The sequence below is a fragment of the Triplophysa rosa genome, linkage group LG6 (genome assembly GCF_024868665.1).
Source record: "Triplophysa rosa linkage group LG6, Trosa_1v2, whole genome shotgun sequence".
Taxonomy (NCBI): domain Eukaryota; kingdom Metazoa; phylum Chordata; class Actinopteri; order Cypriniformes; family Nemacheilidae; genus Triplophysa; species Triplophysa rosa.
Genome location: NC_079895.1, coordinates 24,457,489 through 24,480,841, shown reverse-complemented (window position 1 = coordinate 24,480,841; position 23,353 = coordinate 24,457,489). Strand labels below are relative to the sequence as shown.

The 23,353-nt window shown below is 38.9% G+C and overlaps 1 protein-coding gene across 1 annotated transcript in view; it reads left to right on the top strand.

Annotated features, from left to right (window-relative positions):
• Positions 1 to 5,654: 5,654 nt before the first annotated feature.
• The window catches only part of LOC130555537 (partitioning defective 3 homolog B-like), a 122,830-nt gene continuing 105,131 nt past the window's right edge, over positions 5,655 to 23,353 (top strand). Inside the window, exons 1-3 of the mRNA XM_057335830.1 lie at positions 5,655 to 6,046; positions 6,487 to 6,704; positions 19,981 to 20,082. Of these exons, the coding sequence (XP_057191813.1) occupies positions 6,588 to 6,704; positions 19,981 to 20,082 (219 nt within the window). The 5' untranslated portion in view covers positions 5,655 to 6,046; positions 6,487 to 6,587. The remainder of the gene's footprint in view (positions 6,047 to 6,486; positions 6,705 to 19,980; positions 20,083 to 23,353) is intronic.

Genomic DNA, 23,353 nt, shown 5'->3' with positions numbered 1-23,353 from the left:
GATGGTTACAATGCCACGTAACTGGAAATTAAAGAGGAAAATGTAATGTTTAAGTGGGAAGTCATCAGTGAGGATCACCCCCCGCCTTGATCCCTCGGTTTGGACATGTTGTACAGACACATCGATTTGTTCTCGCCATCTCTGCCGAACAGTGGGAGTGCATTTACACTTGGGCGTACGTGCAGCACACTGAGTGTAGATCTGCAGGGGTCAGGTCTAGACAAGCAGTGGCGCAGACCTAAAATACACATAAAATCACACCTTCTGTTACAGATGTTCCGCTCGATAATGCAATCTCTCAACACAGCACAAGCGATCTAAATTTTATAGATATTTGTTATGCTTTCATTGGAGATCCTCTGATTTGAATGTAAGATTGTATTTGTTTATCAGATGACACTTGTCTGCCCTAGTCACAAATCATTGGCTCTCCTGTGGGGGCTGATGTGCCCTCTTATGTGATTTGAGTTAAGGCGTGCCATCTATTTACCGGGTATGTAAAACATCTGATTGGTACATTTGTTCAGTGGTGTACACATAGTCAATTGCTAATGCTGTAAAATGATAGCAATATCGCACATTGAGGAAATGTAAACACATTGCTTGCCAATGTCAAATATACATGGGCAATTTACATACAAATAGCAGGTCACATTTGCATAAATGGTCTAAAAGCAACAGTTCACGAACCTACAGTATTATCTCCAATGATTCTAAATGTTATTACTTTTATATTATTTTGACGCATATGACTGCTTTTAAATAAAGTTTTCTTGGATTTAACATCTTAGTGATTCATTTTAGAAAACATATGCGTGAAAAGGATTTTTGAAAAATGCTTTGTATATGGATAGCTGACAAATAAACTGCACATCTGTCCTATAGTGTGACAGCAAAAATTTAGAAAAAAAATAACAACGAAGAAAAATCTCTCCTCTATGCTATTTATATGATAAATATTTAGATTTATATTTATGAATATAAATATTAATAATATAATATAAATGAATAAACGATTATATATATAGAGATATTAATAATATAACATAAAATATTATTACAGTTTGTTTTCAAAAATGTTACTGTCGCACCATATGACACGGTTTGATATGGTATGGTTTTTTTGTCATATACGGTTTCAGCACCACCGGCCACGCCCCCCATGTCGTCACCGCCAGCTCGCTTCACCCGTTCCCTCTCCCCGGAGTTCTGAACTCAGTTTCCCAGCATGCACCGCACATCCACCATTTTTGATTAGTCCACACCTGCATCACATCATCAGGATTCTATTTAAGTTTGCACCTTTTTGTTCTTCCCTGTTCAGTCTTGTTGTCTTCACTGCAATTCTGTACCCCGATAAGGATACTTACCTGTTTTTGGATATTCCTGTTTTTGAATACTTACCTGTTTTTGGATATTCCTGTTTTTGAATACTTACCTGTTTTTGGATATTCCTGTTTTTGAATACTTACCTGTTTTTGGATATTCCTGTTTTTGAAATAACTCTTTCTTATCTACCTCTGTGGTGTGCTCTCCGTCTACCAGAACCCTGACAATATACAGTATAAAATACTCTGAATTATTAGTCCAATGAGAACATCAGTCTGGATAAAAAGAAGAAAACATGCAAATGAGCTAGATAAAAAAAGATAAAGTATTACCACACAGACTGCACATATTTGAATGATTTTTTTATTATATGTCTTTAAGCAGAAAGTTAATAGTCTAAGGGGCTATTTATACAACAACATTTTCAACTAAAAACAAAAAACTTTTTATGCGTTTTGGTTGTTGGTTTACAAAACAACTGCATTTTTGAGGGCCTGAAAATGCAAACTTTTGGAAACGGGGTTCAAAGTGCAAGTTTTTGATATAACGTCACTTTGTAAACTGTGAAAACATTGATGTCACGTGTCGTGCAAGTATTCCAAAACAACAATGCCGCCGTTTGGACTTCGTGTTTTTGCCATTCAACAAGCATTAAGCAAAAAGTAGATTTACTGCACCACAACAGCCAGCAGAGACGTTATTTACATTGTACAGACTCTAAACACACATACAGCATCATATAAAGAAGCATTTTGGGGTTATTACCGAATATGTGCATGTGGGCAGGCCCCTAGTCTTTCTTTACAAAAGGACATTGCTGACCAGGGGTGCGTTTCCCGAACAACGACATAACTCGCTGGTTGACCACCATAGTACGATGGATCATTGGGGAAATTAATGATGTAGTTACGACTGTTTCCCGAAACCATAGTAACTCTGTCAGAGATCAATCGTTTGAACCAAGTTGATTCAGCAATCTAGTTGATGACACCACACAGGTGGTGGAGTAATGACGTCTACTAATAAATGCGTTCCGATCTAATTAATGTCAAATTCTTGCTGTGAATAACATACATTGCATTTAACGGCGACTTCAGTTATCCTATTTTGTTACCTGTTGTTTTATTTCACGATATTTCATTCAGGGCTTTTCAAAAAACAGCGCTTGTATTTTCTTAACAAACTAAATGATGTAAAATTTAATTTGTTTGTATTTCGAATTATGGATGTAGAATGCACTGCATGTTGCTTGCTTAGTTTGCTCAAAGGCATGATCCATGTAAGTCTACATGTCATAATAAAAAGGAACTATGCTTCTAACCACAGCTCTAGACCTGTAGTTCCAACCACGCAACTTTGCGATGCTGTTTGCGATTGATCATTGGAACGATGGTTTCGGGAAACACCTAAATCGTTGAACTATGCTGGAACGACGGAACTTGCGACCATAGTTGGCTAACGATGCATTTGGGAAACGCACCCCAGAATAGTTGGACTATTCTGTTGCAGTAGCGGTACCCTTTCAAAAAGTACACTTTTGCACCTAAAAAGTGCATATTAGTACCTGTGAGGTACATATTGGTATCCAAGAGCGCTTTTCCAACATCGCGCCGAACCATTCTAACTTCTAGCACAGTCTGAAACGGTTACAGTTATGTTTCCAGGTGAGCCTGGTTCGACATGGCGCGATTACAAATTGTTCTCGGCATGGAATGTTTGGCACGGTTGTCTAACCGTGCTGAATCGTGCTAATGAATGCGCGCAGAGCCGTTATAGCTCAGTCTCTTGTGTTACCAAGGCAGCTCGTGACGCGTAGTGATTGGTCGAATACTGCAAGCGTGTGACGGAAATGTAACGCCTCTTACCATATTTGGAACATCAGGTTCCTCTTCAATTGTACTGACAGGTCGCCCACCTTACTTGCGTAGACATTTGGGTGGTCTTAGTCAAATCATACCACCAACTGACGTAGATTTGTGGGGGTGTGGTTACATGAGGCGTTTCAGGCAGGTCTGGGTGAGCATTCACTTTTAGATAGAATGCATCTTTTGTTCCCACACTTTCATTTTTGCAATTTTACGTGTCTAATACATGCATGGGCAACTTATAACACACCAAAGACACAGAAAAACATGTATTCGCGCCATATGACCCCTTTAAGACTTTATTAAGTCTTTAAAGGAGTCATGAATTAAGACCTCAATTTTAACCCGAGCTTTTGTTATATAAGAGGGAATCGTATTCAAGCGAACATCCTGAAAGTGTCAGAACTGAAAACGCCCTTGTTACTGAAATTACAATTGTTATTGACACCAGGCCCAGCGAACGCCAGGTCCTGGAATGCACACAGAAGAATATATCTCTAGCCCCGCCCACTGGGGCACGGAACCAGATAGAGCAAGCAAGCAATAAACATGCCGTTAAAGATCGCAACACAGTCGCTGCATAACCTTCCTTCGGATTCCAACAGTAGGAATGCGTGGTTGAAGATTATTTTTAAAGACGTTCCAGCTCACGTGGGTAAAACATTGAGCGTTTGTTCACTTCATTTCATTCCTTTGTGAACAAGGCACAGGTCGACGCTGGATTTGCGGAGAGGCTACGTTTACATTTATGCATTTGGCAGACGCTTTTATCCAAAAAGCCATGAGTACATTTTTGACCATTTTTTTTTTATCTGATAGTGTCCTGAAGACTTCTTTACATATACATTCCTGAATAATAAGAATAGCAAGCTACCTGTGTCATGAGCAAAATGAGGACGGGTGAAGAGTGTTTTGATTTGTTAACATAGGATAAGGTGTTCAATTGGTTGATGCCGTGAGTGATGAGTGAAAGCAGAAAAACGATGAATCTTTTCAACCAGTTATCTCCAGCAAATAAGTGAGAGCTATGGTCACAATAGAATCACAATGAAACGGAAAGTGTTCTTGTAGAATACCATTATCTCTGGATCTCGTTTTGCATCTAAAAATAAAATGTGCTGATGGCGTAGTCATCTGAAGATCTGATGTTATAATTTCCCTGAAGAATGAAAAATCACTGCCGTAAACAGAATGTGCTCTATTAATTGACTTGCACAATTAAAACATGTAGCCCAGCGATTCTTGCATCTTATTGTAATAAGTAACTCTTGTGCTCTCCAACATCAAGGTTCAATCAAATGTGCAACTGCCCCCAGTGTCTAACTATTATCATCAATTCTTCTCGCATGAAATCTATTTCTCAAGTTAATATTATGTCTGCATTGCAAATTATTATTTCATTGGACACGTTTTAATTATTCAACACCAACCTCAACATTTCCTGCGTTCACTTCGGGGTCTCATTAGCAAGTTTTTCAAGTGAAAGTTTTATTTCATGACCCAGAAAAAAACGATTTTATACTTTAATGCACTGATTTAACAGCACACAGTGTTTACTGATTGTATGAAGGAGTCAAAGTGGGTCTGCCTCTCAAACAAGAGTAAAAAGCTAATCATAGACGGACAGACAGACTTCAGAAAACTAGATGGATGAGTGGATAGACAGATTCAAGTATTGCAAAATTAAGTATTGCAACACTTAAAACATAGGCTATTTAAGGCCTATTGAAGTGGAACGCAAATATTATTTGATGTTTTGTGTAATTTCAAAACATAATTGTACTATTATGTCTCTGGACGTGTGACATCAGACTTCATTTGCCCCAATGGATCGCATATTTACTGTGACTTTCTCCTTATAGGAAATAGTAAAGATATGAATAACTGCTGATTTCAGATTTGGGATCTTTTATAATGTAGAGGTTGGAACACTTCAAATTCCAACAAAATTCCACTTCAAATTTCAATCAAAACAATTCTAAAGAACATTTGATTGAACAGATTTTGTTATGAGAAGCTGAAGTGCAGAAAATCTCATCAAAATTTGAGATTTTTTGGCACACGTGAGACACTCTGTATGTTTAAATTCTTACAAAACTTCCGTTTTGATTTCATGGAGATTAACAACATTTTTAGAAACAATCATAGCCTTCATAATAAACTAGGCTACTGTATACAAAGTTAGCAAAGATAATTGATTTAATGTTGAAAGAATGATCAATTGTTTATTGTCAACACTGAATCAGCATTAAATCAATTATTTTTACTATCTTGGTGAACTGGTAAAACATCTTGGAAACGGTTAAATAGGTACCCGTGGAAACAGCAGAGTACAATAAAGCCTATAATACACTATACAACTGTAAATATATGAAATGGTGGGAAATGGGTTAAACAGGACATGGTTTACGGTTGCCATTGGAGTGTTTTAAAAGACATAATGTTGTGTAATACTTGGTAGTTAAAATAAGAGATTTAAGTTTGTTCACATTGAGGAAATGTTTGATAATCAGTCTGCGTAGCAACGCATAGCATGTTTTAAATGTGCGCTGGCCCTTTAATAAAGTTCTAGTGTGTGGCCCAGAGTTGAGTTGGGATAACATTGCTGGAAGCTGCTGGGCAACTTCAGGAATGGCGAAATACATGCAACTGCATCCTGGGAAATACTGATGCAAACAACAGCCCCGCATGCCCTTTATCATGACTAAATGCACGTTTGTGCAGTGGATAATCGCTATAGGAGAGTGTTTGTCTACATGCAGTACGATGATCGCGTGATTTATGTTATTCAAAGACTCGTCACTAAACTTTTTGCCGCTAACCTGCTCGTCTCTCCATCTTTTATTTTCCAAGTAAGTACAAAACAGATTTGATATGGTATAAAAGGACACGTAAACGTATCGCAAGTGTTTAAGCCTCTTGACTTTCCGTGCATTTCTAGATTTAAGAGTTAGCAGTGAGTTTAAAGAAGTGTTGCGATGCGAGCTAACAAGTTAGCCAGCTGAGTTAGTAAACTTTAGTAAACGGGCCATTCTCTCGTCATAAAAGAATACACAGATTAATAATCATACTAAGCAAATTATTGTAATGTTGGTAGCGCACTGATTGTTTAACTTTTCCCTCCAGCTGTTGTTGCTATGCAACACACACACCCCATAATGTTTCCATACTGTCTTCCCATTCAACAGCATCCAATGTTTTTCATGCCTTGTGTTTTCTTTTTAAACAGTTTTGTAAAGTTCCGACTTTTAATGTGTTTAATTTAAATGCCGTTTATTTACCTTTTATTTAGGTGCCTGTCATCTTTAATCTTGTATAGTTGGTGAATTTTGGTTAAGAAAACATCTGGAAGAATCAGTTATTAGTTATTATCTTCCACTTTTTGGATTAAACATGAAAGTGACAGTGACTTTTGGAAGGACTGGTCTGGTAGTTCCATGTAAGGAAGGATGGACTGTTCGGGATCTCATCCAACAAGCCACCCAGAGATACAGAAAACTGCTGGAGCAGGTGAGTCAGTCATATTCATTTATATATGGAATAGTTCACAAAATAATACAAAATATTTATTTACCTACCTATATATGCTAATTCCAAATGTCTGTGATGCTACTTTGAACATGCACCTGCTGGACTAAGATTTCAGAGCTGCGGTGGGGCAAACACTTCCCACTATCCCATATAATGGGATATTAATGTCATTGTTTATTTACCATCATGTCATTTAAAGCCTGTTTTTGACTCTTTCCTTTGTGGAACACAAAAGAAGATATTTTTGTGCCCATACAATGGCAGTCAATGGGGGCCAGTCTTTTTGGTTACCAACATTCTTCAAAATATCTTCTTTTGTGTTCTGCAGAAGAAAAAGTCAATAAGTCATACAGGTTTAGAATGACAAGAGGGTTACAACGATGCGGCCTATTGTGGTGGTCTTCTCCTTTCTGAAGCTGGACAGCTTTTAGTCTTCTTATTCTTTCGTTGTATGGAAAAGAGTAGCATGGGCACAGAAAAACCACAGATACGTAAATCATTTTAATAAGCCTAATCCTAATACTAGCTTTTGTTTATTTTTTGTTTTTCTTCCTGTAAAGCTGCTTTACAACAATGAAACATTGTGAAAAGCGCTATATATATATATATNNGTATGAGGGGTAGGATATATATATATACGTATATATATAAAACTGAATTGAATTGAAAAAGAGTAGCCTGGACACAGAAAAACCACAGATACGTAAATAATTTTAATTAGCCCAAATTTATTTTCTGTTCACCTCTTTCTCATCTTTATTACTTAACTTTTATTTAGATGTTAACAGGGTTGGTTGTGTTGCACATCATAGAAAACAATGTGATCAACTGTAAGTTATTGCAGTTGAGAATACAAGTTAATTTTGAGCTTTTTTGCGCTTGCCTTCCGGGTTTAAAATCCTCATCTGGCCGATCGTCAAAGGATGTGACGTGGCGATGTACAATAGTACATTGATGACGCGTCGACGTCTCATAATTATTCATGAGACTGTGTTTTCTTGACCAATGAGAAGACATTTCTCCTAATTATTCGTGAGTCATGTCACCGCCTGGTGTGTTTCTATCTGACCCTTCAGAGAGGCGTTCATGGCACATGAAAGTAAGCTGATGGATAAATGAAGAAAAATCAGAACACTTACCATGAGTTGCAAAAAGACATATTCTGACAATTATATATAAAAGTATATTTTTATGTGAAACAGGCACGGATGACCATTTGGAGCTCTCGGTGGGCCGGAGCTCATGTGGACCAGTATAGCTCAATGTGTCACGTTCGGAACTCAATCAGACGGAGAGGACTTCCGACACTGACGAACCACACAGTTCTATTTAATAGTCATTTTTTTAATATTTGGGTTTCAATTTAATTAGAGATTGATCAAAAATGTATGCTTTACCTTATGGGATACATTGAACTGTTAAAGACCTTATTAATTCATTCAAAAATCACATCTTCAGCTCCTAATGGGCGACGAAATGTCAACCAGAGAAAGTGTCCTCTGATGACAGAAAACAGCAGAAGTGATTTTATGGAAGTCGGGGGCAGATGTGCCTTGTCCAGATTCTCTTTGTGATAAATGCAAATCAGAGTTAAAAAATGGCAGCTACTGTCTCCCTTGAGCTGTGACCCTCTGCCCCGCCATCTGATGTCTTCCTCATCTCTACTTGAGCTTCATGATTTCAATATTACAATCATTTGAGTGGCACCCATTTTCTCTCTTTCTCTCTGTTCCACACGGACTGATGGAGACGTGGGTTTTGCTCTTTCCCCGAGCATTACGGTCGAGTCTGGCCCCTAATAAACAACAAGCTTTCCCTCCTGCATCTCTCCAGGAGCCGGTGGGCCGAAATGAGATCGTATATTGCTGCAAGACTTCCTCGCCTCGCAATTTAGCGTGCTGTTGCTTTTGTCTTTAAAGTGGTCAATTTGACTGATGGGAGACGGTCTTCACGCTCGGTACTGATGCGGTACGAGAGGCGACCGGGCGGCGGTGGCCCTGTGTCACACCCTGTCGCGTTTCACAGAGTAATATCATGCAGTGAATTCGGCAGGTCGGGATTCTGTCAAGGTTTTGGTCAATTGCTTGGTTTTGTATGCGCTCGGCGTGCGAGATCCTAACAGGCGTTCACTCTTAGGGGACACTGCGTGTCAAGCTGAGCTTGGACGATATTTTTTTCCGTGCGGGCACGTCCTTTCTGTCAGACAAGTTTATGTGCGTGCCTAGCCTTTATTTGTGTGTTTGTTATTCCCATCAGCACTGTGTTATTGGCTGTTAGTCTCAGAGGAATATAGACGTGTGGGCTGGTGATGCACGGCGGGGCATCGGTGAGGATGGATCGAGCTACTTGAGGGATCCTGATTGGCTGTTGTCTCCAGGGTCTCGTTTCCAGGCCGGGCGGTTGTCGCCTGTACGTCTGCTTTGACCTCATTTGGTGAGGGTCAGACGAAGAAGAAGAGGGTTCATAAAACTAGTGGCATATATGCATGGAAATTGTACTTGCGGTATAACGTTGGTGTAATCGGATTGGCTTTATGAAACGCTCTACACAGTGCTGTAATGTTGGGTTTACTTGTATTTCTTCTATGATTTGAGGCATTGTACTGCAGTATGGTTTGTCAGTACTAAGAAGGCGGTGCAATCGATCTTTGTGATAGATTGTTTTCATTACTTGCTTCTTTCCCTATGAGACTGTATGATTTAGGGCTGGTGGTAACTAATGTCCTTCAGGTTTCCCTTGAAGTTTCATTAATAGAGTTAATAATCATAATGTTGCATTTATTCATGAATGCTGAGAGGCTTCACAAATCACGTCTCGGTGCTTTCAGCAAAAAATGCAGAACAAACTGAGCATTATGTTTAGAGGAGTACCAACGCTGTCATCAATCAGTGAGGTTTCTGAGCTGTTCATGAACTTCTTGGCTGTGCCACATGAAGCTTGAATTCAGTGCCAGTATGGTCAACATTTGGTGGGAATCTGAATGCATGCAGCTAAATGCATGTCGTAAATGCAAGTTTGCTTGATGTGAATGATATGGGGTTGATGTGTCTAATGGCTTTCTCAGTGATGTAACAGACGTGTTCAGCTCGCTTGAATGTGTTGTAAGGGTGCATACATACTAGGTTAGGGGTCGTCATGCAGGGAATACAGTTTGGTTGGGTGCCTGCATTAGAGTGCATTGCAAAAAAAAGCACCCTAAAATGTTCTCTAATTTTGGTCACATCTTTTGTCTTCATCATTGTAATGCATCTTTCTCATTAAAATGACTGTATTTGCGGTGTGTGTAGACACCCTTGAGTCTGCAGCTGGAAACATTTTTCTGAGCTATAACTTGAGCCCACCTCAACATCCAGCTGAAACATTCTAATACTGCACTTAACAGTCTTTGACAGTAGGGATGTGCACGATTAACCGAAATATATATCACGTGATTTATGCACAACTTGTGAGTGAAGTACGGAAAAATGCTGCTGCACCTGAAAGCCAGAGGGCGCTCTCATGCAGAAACTCCAAATACGCACTGCAGAAGAAGACCATAACACACGTAGTTCTAGGAAATGCCTAAGGACATGTTTTTATCACCGATCCTCAAGCCTCCTCAGATATTTTCATGATAATAGAGTAGATTTATAATGATCATGTTTGACGGGTGTTGCTTTTTTAAATGCGCGTTATGAGCGACTCAAACTCGCACTGCTTTTAGATGGAGCAGCATTTTTTACTGATCCCAGAGCCGTGCTTCACGGACAAGCTACGCATTAAAATATTATCGATGCCTTGCACAGCTCTATTTCAGCATGATTTATTGGTAATCGTGATTATTCGTGCACAGCCCTACTTTGACAGTCAAAAGTAATGACATAGTCAAGACGTGACACACTTAAAGAGATAGTTCACCCAAAAATTAATTATTTCATTCACCCTCATGTCATTCCAAACCTGTATGATCTGCAGAACACAAAATATGATATTTTAAAGAATGCTGGTAACAAGGCAACATGATTGTCTTCCACTTTATGGACGCAAAACCACTGAGACAATTCTCAAAAGAAGAAAGAGTCATACACAGGTGTTACATTTCATCAAGGAGGACAGATTTTCGTTTTTGGCTGAACTATCCCTTTTGATGATTGCCAGCATCAGTCGTAAATGTTAAACATATTGAAGAAATCACTACACAACTTTATCTGCTGACTGTAAATACAGACTGAAACAGACCTGGTCCTGAATCCTCATCCCTGCTGTTTCTCTTTCTGCTGTAAAGGAGAATTCAGGCTTTGTGTAATTATTCAATTACTAGCATTTAACTGAGGCTTCATGTAATCACAGCAGAAAGCTTAGTGATTATGTAAGGTTGGCTGTGATTATCGCTTTTAAATGCTTGTCTTTTGAACATCTCGCATGTAACTAGATTAATTTACCGAGCACCAGCATGTTAGCAGTAGCCTTCAGTGTATCCTCTCCAACATCGATTATTAAAGGGGTCATATGACATGGCTAAAACGAATATTATTGTTTGTTTTAGATGTAAGGCAATGTGTATACACGATTTAAGGTTCAAAAACGCTGTATTTTCCACATACCGTGCATGTTTGTATCTCCTCTTTGCTCCGCCTCTCTGAAACGCGCAGATTTTTTACAAAGCTCATCATCGCTCTGAAAAGCGAGGTGTGCTATGATTGGCCAGTTAACCAGTGCGTAGTGATTGGTTGAATACTGCAAGCGTGTGATGGAAATGTAACGCCTCTTACCATATTTGGAACATCAGGTTCCAAAGCAATTGTGCTGACAGGTACGCACACCTTACTTGTGTCAAATCTTAGTCAACTCATACCACAAACTGACGTAGATTTGTGGGGGTGTGGTTACACGAGGCGTTTCAGGCAGGTCTGGGTGAGCATTCGCTTTTAGATGGAATGCATGTTTTGTTCCGACACTTTCATTTTTGCAATTTTACGTGTCTAATACATACAGTACATGGGCAACTTATTGCAATTTTACGTGTCGAATACATGCACGGGCAACTTATAACATACCAAAGACACAGAAAAACGTGTGTTTGCGCCATATGACCCCTTTAAAGGGATAATTCACCCAAAAATGAAAACTGTGTCGTTTTCATTTACCCTCATGTCATTCAATACCTGTATTTGACTTTTTCTTCTGTGGAACACAAAAGAAGATATTTTGAGAATAGTTTTGTGAGATGCATGTTCTTGGATCCAAAACACTTCATTGGTATTAAACCAGTCAAACATTGAACAAATGCTGCATACTGCATTGGTATTAGCTATTAGCATATTTTATACAATACTGCAGAGATGAGTATTTTTGTATTTGCAAAACTCGGGAGCGAGTTAGCATTTTTACACTTCCGGTTCCATTGCCCCAAATTCAATGTGTTTTTGGTTAAATGCCTAAAATGAAGTCTGTGGTTAGCAAAACCTATAAATACTTTTAGGTTTTATTTTATGATGTAAAACATGCCAGTTTTAACTCACTCGTGATTTTTAGAGCTACGTTTACATTTATGCATTTGGCAGACGCTTTAAGCGACTTACATTGCATTATCCTATACATTTGTTTCTAAGTATGTGCAATCCGCTGGGATCGAATCCATGACCTTGGCGTTGTTAGTGCCATGCTCTTACCACTGAGCTACAGGAAAGCTGGAAGCTACAGGAAGGAGCTTTATTGTGTCTTCAAAACAACGGTTGCTAACAAGTTGCTAAAAGTGTCAACTTCCTTTGGCGGGGGCATTAAACCTCATCACGCATAAAAATCTCACATGTATGCAAAATGGACACAAATCTCTAAAAATGCGGAGTAATTATTTACCAGGGAACATGTTTTTAATAAAGTTTGAAAAAATTGTCAGAGGCTTGGTGTTGGTGACGTTGATATCAAGCGACTGTAGTGTAGTCTGTTTTATAGCCTCGTGTTAGATTTTTACCTCTGGTGATTGTATTTAGGCTTCAAAAATAGCAAATATTGTGTTAGTTTGTAGTGATTATCTTGATTAAATGACTAAACGTGTCAGTATCATAAACCTTTGTTAATCACAGAACTTCTTTTTGCTGTCTTCCAAAAGTCTTTGGGAAAAATACGAAGGCTTTTGGTCGATGGGGAACCAATTCGGTGCTAACTTCCTGGTTAGCCTACAACTGACGCCCTTTTGGGTTGTGACCCACCCCTTGAGAATCACTGTCCTACTGGACGCTCTCACTTTGATTTGGTATAGTTTTATTTGTAGGCTAATTTCTTTAGCTCTTTAACTTGTTTTAAAGCCTGTAAGTTAATAGAGGTTAAGCCGAAGCCCTGCTCTCTGCGTTTCATTTGTGGACAGTTCGACCTCTCAGCTAACTGTCACAGTTTGGAGCACAAGCGCTCGGGTGCGTGTTATCTCTCCGGCGATTGAGCGGCGAGAAGTGTTGTTAATTACCAGATTTCCTTCTTCGCCATTGAAGTCTTAGCAGCTCACAGTCTTCCGTTTTTTGTTATGCTAATCTGAAACATTTTCCTGCAGCTGGGTAATTATGCATTTAATGCGTTTCAGGATTAAAGCAAACGAGAAATGCCCTAGATGTAGTTGCACTAATCTTCAGCCTTTTCAAAGTGTCGCACGTCGGTATGCAAGAGGCATCGCTTGAAAAGAACGCAGTTGGCACTTTAAGGATTTACTGTCTACTGTCTTCAGAGTTTCTGCCTTGTGTTTTGTTATATTCGTCGAGGTGTTTTTCGTTGACCCAGACGCATCGGTTACCAGCGGGACAGACAGATGCTTGTGATCTCCAGCCAGCGTGCTCGAGAATGTTCCCGGCCGGGAAACAAGTGGAAATATGCTTGAGTCAAAGCACACTCTGTATATTTAGCATGTCTGCGAGCACTTGTCTGAGAGAGAGAGACCTTCGGCAGAAGAGGTGGAGGAAGTGTTCGGGAGTCACTCAGGAAGTTATCAGCGTCGAAAAGGGACACTTAATTACCCGGGCGAAGGCGGGCCGGAGCTGCGCTCCTTTTTTTCATTAAGCTCAGGAATGCCAGATGCACGAGTGCTGAGCTGGCTGCCAAAGCAGCTGATATCATGAAAAATCTGGCCTTCCACCAGCAGAGATAACAATTAGCACGCATCGCCTCGGAGACAGAGTTGGGTAGCATCTGCTCTCAATTGAAAAGTGTTCCAAAGTAGGTGCATGGTTTGTGATGGAAACTACCTCTGGACCTCAGATGTCCTCATGAAGCACCAGTGCTCAGCTGTAAGCGGTTTAGAAGGGTCTTGGCAACATGGCAACACAAAGAATGGGCTATTTTCAACGGTTGCACATTCGTTGTTGTGGTTTTATTTGTCTGTAACCGTTGTCTCCAGTGACTTGGGGACATGGTGTTGTCTTTGAAGATGACTTTTGAAATAGACCAAATAAACAATGTGCGTTTTGGCTTGTATTTAAAGTAGGGATGCACGATAAATTATCGTCCATATCGGTAGCGGCCAATAAATGGTCATTTTGAGTGTTATCGGTATCGGCCGATAACAAAATTTATGCCGATAAATTATGAATCATTTTCTCTGGTTAAACCACTTCAACTGCACAACTCACAGTTAAAACCCAGTACAATACTGTCGTTCTGTGATGATCATTCACTTACTTATAAGAAAAACATTGTTAATGTAGGTACAGTATGTAGATATTTATGAATGTGTAAATTATAGGAGCAAAAGCATATTTTTTTAAAGCCGATTTCTGTCTGAATGCTTTCTGTCTTGACGCATGTTAGACATGTGGCTATTAAAAACATTTTTACTGGGTTGCTCTGGAAGAACATCTATAATTTGTTTATTAAATAAACATACCAGAAAAGTTTAAAAGTTGAAGAATCTTTAAATAGTGTAAAGTAGGCTTGGTACGTGGTTTTCTGGGAAAAAGAGAACTAATGGTTACCTTGTTTTCTGCAGTGAATGTTTTCAAATAAAAGCAGCTGTCCACTTTTTGCCTTTTGTTTCAGTCTCAGATGATGTATTATTAATATTTAGGTACTGTATATCGGCCAATATATCGATTATCGGCTTCCAGTGTTAAATAATTATCGGTTATCGTTATCGGCCAAAATTTACATATCGGTGCATCCCTAATTTAAAGGGATAGTTATCTCTTTTATCTAATGTAATAAACAGGGGTCTGGAAGTACAGTACTGTATTGATTTGTGTAGTTATCTGTCTTTTGTTATTTAGTAGTGTATAGTTGTTAAAACTGATACATTGCAAACATCTTTATATGTGTGGGTTAAAGATTAAAATTGTGTCCGTGTTTGTTTGTGGAGTATTTATTTGCTTTGGCTTTCTGATTATTGCATTAGCACTGCAGATATTTATCAAGCAGGAGTAGGAGGGGAGCATCCAGACACGCTGTCTGATCTGGACTCTTGCTCTATCTGTTCGTCTCATTTAAGCACTGATTACCCACATACACATCACTTCCCACATTGGTCCCAGTGCCCAGAAAAGTATTAATTTAATTTGTACCACCACATGAAAAATCTCTAATTTCATTCTGTCTATATTGCAGTCCATAACAGAAAATGAGGTGTGGGCCTGAAAATATTATGTTTATTAAACTCAATTCACAGCGAAATTGGTATTTTCATATTTGACCAGAAGGTGCAAGAACACGACGCAGAGGTGGAAGATGGTTCTCGGAGATGGACAGTGTCTTATTGCATCATTATCATCACCATCATGATCATTACTGTTTATGAGTCTGGTAATGACGCTAGGCTCGGTAATGGACCCTACGCCAACAAAAGCAATTGCGGAAATACGACAGGAGCCCCGCTGCTCGGCGTCATCAGGGTAAAAATTGCGAAATGTTCCAGAGATTTCCATCGTTTCATTATGGCGCGGAGGTGCTTCTCCCACCTCGTGCGTATCCTCATTCACCAGTCGTGTAGTTGGGAATAAACCTTAATGTGGCATGTAATACAGGGTTCTTTCTGTAGACTGGCGCGCTGACGCCCTTTGTTGAATGCTGGAAACCGCATCGCTCGTGCCTTTGGCTCACCTTCGTTGGCCTCACGTTACAGCTAGCATTCAAAAGCTCAGGGAGCGTTTGGGTTGGAAGCGTGATTAGACAGGTGCGTTGGCTGTCAAATGTTATTTCGCTCATGGGTCGCTGGAGATGAGGTCATGTGGGATTTGATGTCATCTGCTTCATTGTTTATTGAATGAAATGCAAGATTAAATGCTAATTAATGTCATACTGGAGAAAATTATAGATTAAATTGCGAAGTTTGAAGGCGTGTTTCCTGCCATTTTTGTTCACGATTTTGCTACATCCACTCACAAAAATAAAGTTTTGATATATTTACGGTTGGAAATGTACTGTATTTACAGATAATATTGACCCATTAAATGTATTGTTGGCTGTTGCTACAAATATACATGTGCTTTTGTGGTCCAGGGTCACAGTTGATTAGTTTTTAAGAATACATAGTACTGTTTATGTCAGAGAAGATATTAGGGTTTGCTTTTAGAAAATCTTGAACATTGGATGGATATGTATGTTTTTTTGCGTTGCCAACATACATTTTTCTGCTTGTTTATGGTTTTATGTTAATGGGCAGAATGCACTTATTTACGATGACTTCTCTAAACATAATTCATCTGGAGGAGTTTTGCTTCTCAGTAACATTTATATTTTATGGATGTTTACCAATAATATGGTGTATTCGGATAGATTGATAGATTGGGAAGATGAATTTTAAAAATGGCCCCAGTCTACGTGAAATCACCTTATATCTGGCAAACACGGCTACGTTTTTCCATGATTCTCATCATTTTTACTGAATTTTTACATTGGATGAGGTTTTACAGACAGTCAAGCCATAAAGAAAATATAACACCTTTCAGATTGTCTTGAAGACTCTGGAGAGATGATCTGGTCTGGTCTTCTTTGTGCCACACGTTTCAAACATTTCACTTCTCACACTTGGTAAAACCCATTTGAGTTTATGAACTCATTAACTAGACTCTGTAATACTGAAGCATACTTTTATGTAATTATATAACGATTATGATAATGATGTCCAACTTGAGGAAATTTGTACAACAGCAGCTCTTTGCACTATGGTTTGTGTCAAATTCACATCTTGGACTATGCATGTTTCTAAGAAAATTGTAGACTTAGATGTTGAATATTGCACCATTTGAGACTGATAGCCCCATCTGCCAAACAAAAAATAGCCTAAAACATTAGTACAAATGTAGACAGATTTGTTTAAATTCATTTAGGGCTGCAATGATTCTTTGAGTAACTTGATTATAAAATATCCTCATTTATCAAACTCACTTCATTATCTTTAATCAACACTATCACGTTAAAGTAATCGTCAGTCATTTTTAAGCTTAAGTAGATTAATTTAACTAGAGTTAAGGGGGGATTTGAATGCTGGAAGGGAAATGTAAATTGGCAGTAGATTGAGATTGTAACCATTAAAACACTGAGTTACTGGACCTCAATCATTAAAAATGTTGGTGGTAAGAAAAAAACATTTTGTTAAAGAATGATAATATAGGGTAATGTTGATGATGTTCTCTCATTTCTTAACATGCATACGACTGCTGACCTGTTCTGTTCTATCCAGCATTGAATTTGAATCCTATCAGTCATTTAGAAAGTCCTTTACATCAAGTATAATGTTTTCTTCTATACGTATTTTGACATAGGATGACGTGTTTAGTACACAATGCACACAGCAATATAATAAAATATTTAGTATAATATTAAAGCGGAGCTGTTGGTTCTGCTTTTCCACTCTGCTTTCCAAGTTTTCGTCACCCCATTTATGTTAAAGAGCTCATCGGATAAGCACTTTCAACAAGTTGGTATGTTTTATTGGGGTCTTCATGAAATGTCTGTAACATATTTTGCTTAAAAACACTCAATGGCTGTGTAAGCAAAATGCTTTTTGCCTCGTCAAAAACAGCTATGCTCACAGCAACCCGTTTTGGTGTATCTCTCTTTAAATGATAATGAGTTACTGCGCACCCCACCCCCCTTCCGTCCGGCATGTCAACACAACTCACGTGTAGTACTGCCATGGCAATTGTTTAGCTAAATGATATTTCCTGAACTCCTCCGCTGTTAGTTTCATTTTAAATGTCTCAAATCATTCGTCCTTAGACTAAAAAAAATCTGTAACAGCAAACTGCGCATCCTAGTAATGCACTCACGTAGTGCATGTATGCGCGCCTAAAATCCACGGAATGCCGACCTGCAGATCTCAGTGTAATTACGTAGATTTAGGCGATTGTCATTGACAAGTAAGTTATACACACACAACGTGAGAGTATGCTCTGTTTGCTGTGACTGATTTTTTTAACCTAAGGAGGCGCTTAAAACGAAACTAACAGCAATTAGCAAAACAATAGTGACAGCTTGCCGCAGCTAAACATATTAACGCACATAATGACATACATACAGCCAAACTCCAAGTGCCCATTTGCCAAATAACATATAAATGTAGAGTAAGTTTAACACTGGCTTTGAATGTTCTATTTAGCCCGTGACTGACTTAGGTCCCTTCGCTATCATATGCTAACGTTATCCTCCTATATATACAGTACATGTACGTCAATTCAGACTGTTGATAAATATTACTTACATCGGCAGCTTTGTCTCGTTCAGTTGGTCTCGATCCCTCTTGAGGAACAACTTTGAAGTTAATCCTGCTTGTACTGTCCCAGGTTGATAAAGCACTCCGACTTGAAGTGATTTGCGCAAACAAGCAGGTTTTTACTTATTTACTTATGAGGGGTTTCCACTGAAAATTAAATAAATCCACTCCTCTCATGTCTCCTCTGAGGCTGTGACTCTAAATAATGATTTGTGTTCATCTGTGCAGCCTAAAGACAGTACATTTAGAATGTTTTCCGCAAACTTTTGTCATGACGTCAGAACAAGTTCACCGCCGTCGCTTGTGAAAACAACAATGGCAGCAGCGCTGTGGGTGGAAACTTGGGTGGTAATATTATAATAAGAGCCTCTTCCTACGTCAGAAAAGGAGCGAAATCTGATCGGCTCGATCTCTCACACGCTTGCAGAGAAAGCCTCACCAAAACAAAGTTACTGTGTTGTGATTTTTCACGTTTTCTGAGTTTGTAGATGCACCAGGGAAGCACTTAAACACAGAAAAAGACAGATTTTTATCCGATGACTCGTATAAATATACTACAGTGGTCATATATGTGAGTATGTACTGGTCAAATCTGGTGACTGTTTTTCTCATCTCCGATTGACTGGGCTTTTAAATGAACATTTAGCAAGTGTATGAGTCATCCATGCAATCGCAGTTAATCTGATGAAGGCTGACAGCTCTGTAGACCTACAACAGCCAAGATAAACAGGGTTGGCCCGTATCAGTCGTGTTTCACGCTGTCAATGGAGTTTTGTAGTTACTCCAAGGCAAACACTGTTTAAGCGTACCATACCTCCCACTTCTGGATGTGGTCTTTTTACATGCCATTGTTTGAAAGCAAATGGCTTACGTTGCTTTGTTTTTGTTGAGCAAGCAACATAAATGCATTAAAAAATATGATGTAATGACACAAGATCATGCCCAAGATGAAATGAAGCCATTTGTTGTACAAAAGCGTACTGTATCTCTTGGCATTAGTTGAAGTTCAAGTTTATCGTGACATTTGGAGTTGAGATTTGCAGTTGCATCACACTGGTGTCAGGGATCTGGTTGGCCATCGTTGTGAGCTTAGATGATTTGTGGATGTTGATGTGTGCTTATTTGTTCTCGGTCAGCATTAATCAGAAAGTCTATTGGGCCCTCACCAGGCCCTTGCTGCACTCCCTCTGTAGGAGGTGACAGTGGAGGAGTTCTATGGGAACACTATTCAGTTGAATAAAAGACGTCCCGTCCTGCATGTACATTAGGGTGTCCAGCTACACACTGATTTGATGTTATGTATTTTCAGTGCCCAGTAATAAGCTCAGTGCAATCTAACTTCAAGCTAACATGAACTAAATCTGTGGGTGTGTTATATATCCTTAAAATTAAATCTTGGTCAGTAATAATAATCTTAAAAAACCTTAAAAAATATATTTTTCAGTAGTATTTTAATGAACTGTCCTTTTGTCTTTGTCGACAACGCTGTGGGAAATTCAGGGAATAAGGTGATAAGTTCTTGCCACAAGGTGTGTGAAATTGTGTGCTCTTGCTGATAGTTCATACTAGTGTTTGTTTGTTTTGCAGGAGGGCGATTTCCTGGTACGAACCCACCACGTTGAGTACTGCGACGGGGGAATTCTGGACCCTGATGATGTGCTAACAGACCTGGTGGAAGACAAGGACAGGGTAAAGCGAAAACATTTGAGTATTGAAGTAGTAGTTAATCTTTATCTGATATAATCTCTATGCAGCCCTTTTTTTCAGACAACAAAAGTCTAGTTTAAGCTCCAAATAGGACCACTTAAATAAATATAAAAAAATATAAAATAAATATATTTATTGACTCTAGCCGTGTAAGAAAAATAGACTTGAATTGAGATCGTGGCTGACTGAAAATATTTCTGCTGCAGTTCTTATCTCACAAACTTTTCCCCACAAAGCAATTGTACGCCCTCAGAAAACTTTGAATGTTGTACTGTAGTCGTTACTAGTACTAGTTTTGTTGTTTTAATGTTCGGTTGGTCACTATGAATTGCTGTGTAAAGACTCCTTCAAATTTCTGTTTTATAATAACAACACACAGGCTTGTAACAACATGAATCAATGACACAACGTTCCTTTTTGGGAACTGTTTTTTATATTAGGATTCACAGAGTGTCTGCATAGAAACTAGTGGGGTAACATGTATAGAAAAGAATACTCTTCCCCTCTCCTGACACCTGTGCACAATATCTCCACCAAATAATGTCTAGGAGCCACAATACAAAAACTGAAAGTGGAAACATGGAACAGAATGTCAACATTTGGCCTCGCTGTTCAAATATTTTTAATACTGTCAGCATGGAATGTCACTTTGTAATCATTAGTCGACTAAACCTAATTCATGAAGAAATCTGCCAAATATAAGAGCTATGTTCAGCATGAACTTGTGTAGTAGAAGTATAAAGATCAGGTCGTGTGAATTTGCTTTCCATAATAATTTCCGCATTCGATTACATATTTTACAGAAATGCAATGGTAATGACAGTTATCCCACAGCAACAAAACAACACAGAAAACCTGTCACAGATTGCCATCCAGAGAACACATTTACTCTTGCAAATGTGCCATGGTTTGTCGAGAAGTTGCGAGGAAATGTGAGAAAACACGATCACGTGATGTTAGCTTGAAGCGCAATATTCGGCTCAATATTTCTGCTGAAGTGATATGTTACTGACTGTATGATAGTAAATGGAAAGTGCTTCTGAGTCATTCATAGAGGTCATGATAGAAGTATTGAGAAGAGCTTTTATGAACATTACGGCCATTCAGTGTTCATAATAGAAGCACGGCCGACACTTCACCGGTTCATATGGAAGGCGACTCGTTGACATTTGCTTGCGAGGAGAGAGTGGTCTTCCCGATGAGCCCTCCGGGTCTTCTGTTTGTCCTTTCTCTGTATGGAGGTTATTATATTGAGCTGTGTGGCCGCTCCTAACTCGATAACATAAAGGGCATTTTCCTCTTAATTGAATTCTCTCAGACATCAAATGGTCTATCAGATGCAAAGCTTTTGATTTCTGCACACTAATTAATAGAAGTGAAGGCACCAGGCGGTATGGGTGGTGCTTTCTCTCTCTCCCTTCCTCTCTCTCTCTCTCTCTCTCTTAGACCAAGATATTGCTTCATAATCACAAAGTGTAGCTGGGGTGTTTTAAAGGGTTTCGCCACAGGCAATGCGGTCTATTTCTGAGGAATAATTTACATATGAAAGATGAAAAATGGTCATGATTTGAAGATTAAGAGTGGTTAGAGATGGCTGGGCCTTTTTATTGAGCATTAATTTGTATGAATATTGTGTGCCGTAATTGACTGATATTCATACAAGCTCACATGAAGACACACACTTATATAAAATCATGGTCTCTCTCTCTCACTATTTCTTCATATACTGTACAATTGCTTGGTGGTATTGCGCCTTTATTCTGTTCGAGCCGGTATTAACTCATAAATCCGGACTGGGATGCGAAATGAGCTTTTACTGTAGTGATGTTGCCATGGTGACAACTTTCCCAAATGCCACAGCCTCTGTTACTGTATCCTGGTGATCCAATAATTATTCTTTGCATTTTGTACCCTGGGAGTGGGGTTTTCTTTCTTTAGAAATAGTTCTTTACAGTAATGTGCTATTTTTAAACCGCTGTAAACCCCAAGCATTTCAATGAAAAGAAAGTAAATGGCAAAAACAGCAGCAGGTACGTATCCTTTTGAAATCAGCTTTCTAGAGCTGTCGTATTTTGTGCGTGTTTGCGTTTGTGGAATGTGCCATTTATCCTGTTAGGACGCAAGATCTCCTTCTACGTCAACAAAAACACAAGCCGGGTTGTGGTAATTACCGTACCACTCCCTCTTTAATGAAGCTAACATACCAGTCGACTGTCAGCGCAGACATATCCTGAAGGCAAATTACAAGATGGGCTTGCTTTGAGATGGAGTGTACAGTATACACATGCAACCGTTGCTTTGTCAGACAACATATTCTCTTAAGAGCTCACAAAACATGTACGTTGACATGTGATACGTTTATAAACCGTATGCTATGGAGTTGATTTAAAGGTCCAGTGTATGAAATTTAGCGGCATCTAGCGGTGAGGTTGTGAATTGCAACCAGTGGGTCACTCCACCCATCCCTTTCGAATCACTACGGTGGCTGACACAGGACTAAGATTTCGTGACGTTTTTGCTTTACTGAAGGAGATAACGCATTTACGAAACACGCTAGATCAGTTTGTCCGTTTAGGGCTACTGTAGAAACAACATGGTGAATTCCATGTAAGGGGACCCGCAGTGTATGTAGATAGAAATAGCTCATTCTAAGGTAATAAAAACAGTTTCATTATGTAAGGCGTTTATACACCTCTGAAGACATATTTATGTACTGTATATTTGTGTCAATAGATCCTCCAAAATAGTGACATATTGGCCCTTTAAAGCTGCAATTTGTAACTTTTATTGATTATTCAGCAAGAATAAAGTCTGTGTTGAAGAAGAAAGAAAATCTGTTGAAAACTGTTTTTCTTTACCTCGATTTGCAACCGTAAGCTTATAATAATGATTTATAATTCAAGCTGTCAGGTAGGATTTCTCTGAAAATGTCAGTTTGACGTCATTTCACTTCAACCCACATAAGGATAAGTATGTAAAGTAACCTGCAATTGTATCTTAAAAAAAAGATTTACATTACATTTACATTTATACATTTAGCAGATGCTTTTATCCCAAGTGACTTACAAATGAGAAAGCGTTTAACATGTTGTCATTTAGCTAACAGTAAGTGCACTGTAAGTCCACAAGGCCATGCTTTTAGAGGTATGACTGGAGTTGAAGCTAGAGAGGGATGAACAACATAGTCGATATAATATCATATATTTTATTAATATGAGGAAAAGGTTTGTTGGTGGAACAGACAATACATCAT